Below are 6,524 nucleotides of genomic sequence, written 5' to 3'. Positions count from 1 at the left end.
GAATCATTTATTATAGTAGGGTAAAGGTCACTATATAAATGCAATACTTGTATTAAAATTTACGAGTATTATAACGATAAATGTTAATTATTTCCTTCATCTCCGTTTTTGTAGTTATTTATCCGCAATGGATTCATCTAATACTCTTACACCGATCACAATTAATTCTTGGCTCCAATCATTCAATGAAAAATGCTCATTGTATGACAATGACCCGACTATAGAATTATGCTTTGGCATTGGTCAGGATGGAAATCTTTGCTACCTTACCACTTCCACACCTCCCACCCCCATATTCATGCCCACTTCCTTGGTAAGAGAATCTTGTGAGGAGAATCTCACAAATTCCAAGGCATCCTTGTTTGTAGAAGCAAGGAGAAATACAATATTCGGGTTATAAGTATCGGATCGTAATGCTTTAATTCTTTTGATCAATTAGTTCTTGTACTTCATTTAGAAATTCTTTGAATTTCTCAAATGCTTCACTTTTATATTTGATTAAGTAAACATACCCATATCTACTTAAATCATCGGTAAAAGTGAAAGCCGGTTTGATATCGAATTCCGGGTGCGGGTCATTATGCCGCTCATTGTCAAGCTACTATGGAAGAGGTATGCGCTTATCAAACTTTTAAACAAAATTCATATCCACTGGGTACATTTTCCAATACTTATAACCCGAATTCAAAATTCCACCCAAATATGTCTTATAGAAGTAATAATGTGCTTAACCCTCAACCTAAACCCTAACCACAACAACAAAATGCTTACATTCCACAACAACAAAAGTATAATTCCCCAGCGGGCTATCAAAATCAAAACCAACAACAAAGACCACCTCAACAAAATTACCAACAAAATCAAGGTCCACCACAAAATGGTCAACAAAATAACCAAGGAGGAGATAAACTTGAGGCTTTGATGGTTCAAATGCAAAGGGAAATGTTGGCTCAAATCCAAAAGAATGAGCAAGCTCAAAATGCCGCAATCAAGATGCTAGAGCAACAAATGGCTCAACTAGCCGCTTCTAGCTCTCAAAGAAAAAGGGTACAATTACCACCTCAAGGTGAGCAACCACATGCTACCCTTAATTCTATCTCCTTAAGAAGTGGTACAAAATATGATGGATCACCCATGCCTAAGGAAGATGAGGAGGTACTTTTTGAGTTGGAGATTTCTCCTAATGGTAAGAAAGGTGAGGATATGCCAAAGAAGGTGGATGATCCACTTGTGGTTGAATAAGTCAAAGATGTGGAGGATGCTCCTCCAAAGAAAGATGTTGAAACAAAAGTGACGGAAAAAGTCAAAGTGCCTTTTCCCTCATAGATTGGCAATGCATCAAAAGGATTCTCAATTCGTTAAGTTCATGGAAGTTATAAAGAATCTTCAGGTAACCGTTCTTTTTACCGAATTAATCACTCAAATTCCATCTTATACTAAGTGCATGAAAGACATTTTAACTAAGAAGATGACTTTTGACAAAGTTGAAACTATAGCCTTCACCGCCGAGGTGAGTGCTCTTTTGCAAAATAAGTCCCCTCCTAAGTTAAAAGATCCCGGAAGTTTTTCCATTCCATGCACAATTGGCAACTATCAAATTGATAAAGCTTTATGTGATTTAGGTGCTAGTGTGAGTGTAATTCCTTACTCTATTTATGTTAAGCTTAATATGGGAGTCTTAAAATGTACTAGTGTCACATTGCAAATGGCGGATCGTTCTATAAAACGCCATTTGGGAGTTTTGGAGGATGTTCCCTTGAAGGTTGGTAAGTTTTTTATTCCGGTTGATTTTCTTGTTCTTGACATGACTGAAGATGCCCAAATCCCAATCATTTTGGGAAGACCCTTTTTACATACTGCGGGTGCAATAATTGATGTCAAGAATGGTAAAATCACATTGGAAGTGGGTGACGATAAGGTCACATATAAATTTAATAGTGCCACGAAGAGTCCTATGATAGAAGAGTCTTGTTATTTTATTGACATTTTGGATGTTGTTGACATTGTCATAGAAGACTCTACACCTCGATCTTTATCTAAAGATCCCTTGGAGGCACTCTTGCTATTGGAATCATTTGCAGGTGATGATGAGATTAGAAATGAGGAGATAGATGCTTTGGAACATGAATTGGATGGAGAAGAGCTGCCATTGGAGGAAAGCTCACACTTTATAGGTTTGGTTGCTACACCTCAAGACCTTTAGGTACAAAAACCCGAACTTAAACCCCTCCCTTCCAATTTGAGGTATGCTTTTCTAGATGATGAGGAGATGTGTCCGGTAATTGTTAGTGCTAAATTGAATGAGAGTTAATTGTCTAAATTGCTTCATGTTTTAAGATCTCACAAGAAAGCCATTGGATACAAACTTGATCATTTAAAGGGCATAAGCCCTGAATTTTGCATGCATAGAATCAATCTTGAGGAAGATCATAAACCATGTGTCTGTTGGATTAAGTGTCCTCCGACAATAATGCGATCACAACTGTTGATCATAATGATCACATGTTTAAATCTCATTTTAAGAATACATGTGGGATGTAATATTTTACAATCAACTGGTCCACACATATCGGTAATGATTGGCTGACTAGAGTTTGACATTACTGTCGTGCGACGGTGGTGATCAGTTGATCCCCTTAGGTCATACCTATAGAGAAATACTCTTAATTGATTATTTAATTAATCGTATACCGATACGAGTTAATTAAATTGCTTAAAATTGACGGGTGATTTGTGAGTTAAGTTTACGTGTCTTATTGTAATTTTATTAAATGAGATACGGTCTAAGTAATCGAATTGTTTTATTACTTGGATAAAATTATTTTTTACGAAACAATTGATATTGAATTAAGATTGAATGAATGATTTATTATAAATACAAGATGTTGTGATTTATAATTGATAAACCATTTTGGTACAAGTAATTACGAATTACTAGTCGATTTTGTATATGACATATTTTTATGAGTATGTTGATTTTTAATATGTTAAAAATACATTACAATTTCATATGTCAAGTAACATGTCACATATGTTACAATTGACAAATGACAAAATAAAATGGACCATCCATTTTATGTCAAAAGTGGCAAAATTTGGAGGGAGTTTAAGGTGTATATTGTGTTTTTATTTTAAGTGGAAAACACTATTATTACTACCTCACATAGCCTTGCATACCTATGTTTTCTTGGGTAGAAAAACTAGCCCATGCATTGGGCTCTCCTTCCCCTCCAACCGGTTTCCACATAGAAAAGACAAGGGGCTTTTCTTTTATTATTCACTTCTTCTTCACATAATTTTTTAGTGTAAAAATTATGATTCTCTACATTTTGGTGAGACATTTTTAGAGAAAGAAAAACCATTAAATCATTCTCCCACTTGAACCGAAATTTCAAGAGCAAAAATAACATTTTTTGTGTGTCAAATTTAAGTATGATTAATATTATTACTAGATCAAAATAATATTAGTTATTATGAGTTTTCCTTGGGTATATGCTTTTGGGAGAGATTCTAAACTTGAATCTTGTTCATCCATTGTTGGAAAGCTCAAAAACTAACAAGAAGGAGATCTTGTTGGTGCCCATAAAACCGAAATCATGTAGTAAGAACAATGATTTTTTTTTCCTCTTATCTTATTTATGTTTGCATGCATAAGATTTGTATTTAATTTTATGACTAAATTAAATGTTACATATATGAATATGTAAAGTAATGAGATATAGATTTCTAACAGTGTCCAAGGTCAAAGATGACTAAATCCTAACATGCAAGAAGTAGTCAAAAAGGAAGTGCTAAAGTTGTTGGATGCGGGAATTATTTATGCAATTTCCGATTTTAAATGAGTGAGTTCGGTCCAAGTGGTTCCTAAGAAAAGAGGAACCACCGTAGTCAAAAATGATAAAAATGAACTAATTCCAACTAGAATTGTGATGGATTGGAGAGTGTCTATTGACTATAGGAGGCTAAATTTAGCGACCAAGAAAGACCACTACCCATTGCCTTTTATTGACCAAATGTTGGAGCGGTTGGCATGTCACAAGTATTTTTGCTATCTAGATGGTTATTCCGGGTTCTTTCAAATACCCATTCACCCGGATGACCAAGAGAAGACCACATTTACATGTCCCTATGGTACCTTTGCTTACTGTAGAATGCCTTTTGGTCTTTGTAATGCCCCCGCCACTTTCCAACGTTGCATGATAAGCATCTTTTCCGACTTTATCGAGTCTATCATGGAGGTGTTTATGGATGATTTTAGTGTCTATGGTTCTTCTTTTGATGCATGTTTGGCTAACTTGTCTAAAGTGTTGAAGCGTTGTGAAGAGGTTGACTTGGTGTTGAATTGGGAAAAGTGCCACTTCATGGTGAATGTAGGAGTGGTACTTGGTCATATTGTCTCGGATAAAGAAATTGAAGTGGACCATGCTAAGGTCCAAGTTATTGAGCAACTACCCCCACCGGTAAATGTGAAGAGTGTAAGGAGTTTCTTAGGCCATGCGGGATTCTACCACCGTTTTATTAAAGACTTTTCTAAGATTGCAATACCCCTCACAGAGCTTCTTTTAAAAGATGCTCCCTTTGTGTTTACTAACGATTGTCTTGAGTCTTTTCATAGGATAAAGAAGGCTTTGATTTCCGCACCTATCATCCAATCACCAGATTGGAACTTGCCATTCGAGCTCATGTATGATGCAAGTGACTATGCGGTAGGTGTCGTGCTAGGATAAAGAAAGGACAAGGTTCTCCATGCTATCTACTATGCTAGCAAAACCTTGGATGCGGCTCAAATCAACTATGCCACCATGGAGAAAGAGCTACTTGCCATTGTCTATGCCTTAGACAAATTCCGCTCTTACTTGATCGGTTCCAAAGTCATTGTTCATACCGATCATGCCGCACTAAAGCACCTCCTAGCAAAACAAGAAGCTAAGCCAAGATTGATATGATGGATCTTGCTCTTGCAAGAATTTGATCTTGAGATTAAAGACAAGAAGGGGGCCAAAATGTTGTTGCCGATAACCTATCCCGTTTGAAGTTTAATGATGGAGGTATTGAATTACCTATTGATGATTCCTTCACCGATGATGCCTTGATGATGTTGGAAGCCAATACTCCTTGGTATGCCGACATAGCCAACTATCTAGTTGGAAGAGAGTTGCCACCTAACATTTCATATCAACAAAGGAAGAAGTTCTTACATGATGCCAAGTTCTTCCTATGGGACGATCCATATCTATTCAAACATTGCTTTGACGGGCTATTTCGGAGATGTATCCCACATTGGAATGTGAAAGGGGTGCTAGAAGGATGCAATTCTTCTCCTTATGGTGGTCATCATGGACCATCCAAGACCGTTGTAAAGGTGTTGCAATCAGGCTTCTATTGGCCAACTATGTTCCAAGATGCTAAAGATTTCGTGATGGCTTGTGATGCTTGCCAAAGGACGGGTTCTATATCAAGGAGGCACAAGATGCCTTTAAATGGTATCTTGGAAGTAGAGGTATTCGATGTTTGGGGAATTGATTATCAAGGACCGTTTCCTTCATAAAAAGAGAATCGGTATATTTTGGTTGTCGTTGATTATGTCTCTATATGGGTAGAGGCAATTGCTACTCCAACAAATGACGCCCATGCCGTGATCAACTTATTCAAGAAAATCATATTTCCTAGGTTTGGTGTTCCAAGAGCGGTCATTAGTGATCGTGGTACTCATTTTGGTGAGAAACAACTTGATGCCTTATTGGAGAAATATGGGGTCTATCATAGAAGAGGCTTAGCTTACCATCCACAAACTAGTGTCCAAGTGGAGGTTTCTAACCGTGAGCTCAAGTCCATACTTAAGAAAGTTGTTGCCAAATCACGCAAGGATTGGAGTATGAAGCTCGATGATACCTTGTGGGCCTACCGTACCGCATATAAGACACCTATTGGTACCTCACCATATAAGTTGGTCTATGGAAAGGCGTTTCGTCTCTCCGTTGAGTTGGAACAAAAAGCTTATTGGGCGGTCATGGAGCTTAACATGGATAAAAAGTTGAGTGGAGAAAAGCGGTTGTTGCAACTAAATGAGCTTGATGAATTCCGCTTACAAGCTTATGAGAACTCCCGTCTTTACAAGGAGAAAACAAAGAGATGTCATGTCAAGAAGATCTTGAACAAGGAATTTCAAGTCGGTGATAAGGTGTTGCTATTCAATTCCCTCTACAAGATATTTCCGGAAAATTATGATCACGGTGGTCCGGTCCATATACCGTCACAAATGACAACAAATTCGGTTTCGTTGAAGTGATGACTACCAAGGGGGGAAAATTCAAAGTAAATGGCCATCGTTTGAAGGTCTACCATGAGAATTCGTTGGAGTAATAGAGGAAGTGACCGTTCATCCTCAACTTAAGAAAGCTTAAACCGACTCAAGCTTCTTACGTCGTGCGGGACGTTAAACCAGCGCTTCTTGGGAGGCAACCCAAGCTTTTTATTTGCTTTCAATTATTTAATTTTCCGCAATTTACTTTTTTTCGTAGATT

General features: G+C 37.4%; 1 protein-coding gene across 1 annotated transcript; it reads left to right on the top strand.

Moving 5' to 3' along the window:
• Positions 1 to 1,333: 1,333 nt before the first annotated feature.
• LOC141588042 (uncharacterized) lies at positions 1,334 to 6,289 on the top strand. Its single transcript, XM_074409500.1, has 4 exons — positions 1,334 to 1,685; positions 2,082 to 2,174; positions 5,601 to 5,755; positions 5,963 to 6,289. Exons 1-4 carry the CDS (start codon positions 1,334 to 1,336, stop codon positions 6,287 to 6,289), a joined length of 927 nt encoding a protein of 308 aa, XP_074265601.1.
• Positions 6,290 to 6,524: the final 235 nt, after the last annotated feature.

The sequence above is a fragment of the Silene latifolia genome, chromosome 6 (assembly GCF_048544455.1).
Source record: "Silene latifolia isolate original U9 population chromosome 6, ASM4854445v1, whole genome shotgun sequence".
Taxonomy (NCBI): domain Eukaryota; kingdom Viridiplantae; phylum Streptophyta; class Magnoliopsida; order Caryophyllales; family Caryophyllaceae; genus Silene; species Silene latifolia.
The sequence above is the reverse complement of the archived record's forward strand: the minus strand, read 5'-3'. Positions and strand labels throughout refer to the sequence as shown.

What these genes read in the sequence shown, in the direction of transcription:
- LOC141588042 (XM_074409500.1), top strand. Translation starts at nt 1,334, where the DNA reads ATGCATCAAAAGGATTCTCAATTCGTTAAGTTCATGGAAGTTATAAAG. An exon ending in GGAAAGCTCACACTTTATAG is followed by an intron (nt 2,175 to 5,600) that starts GTTTGGTTGCTA and finishes CTATATGGGTAG; the next exon opens with AGGCAATTGCTACTCCAACA. An exon ending in CCTTATTGGAGAAATATGGG is followed by an intron (nt 5,756 to 5,962) that starts GTCTATCATAGA and finishes GTCTATGGAAAG; the next exon opens with GCGTTTCGTCTCTCCGTTGA.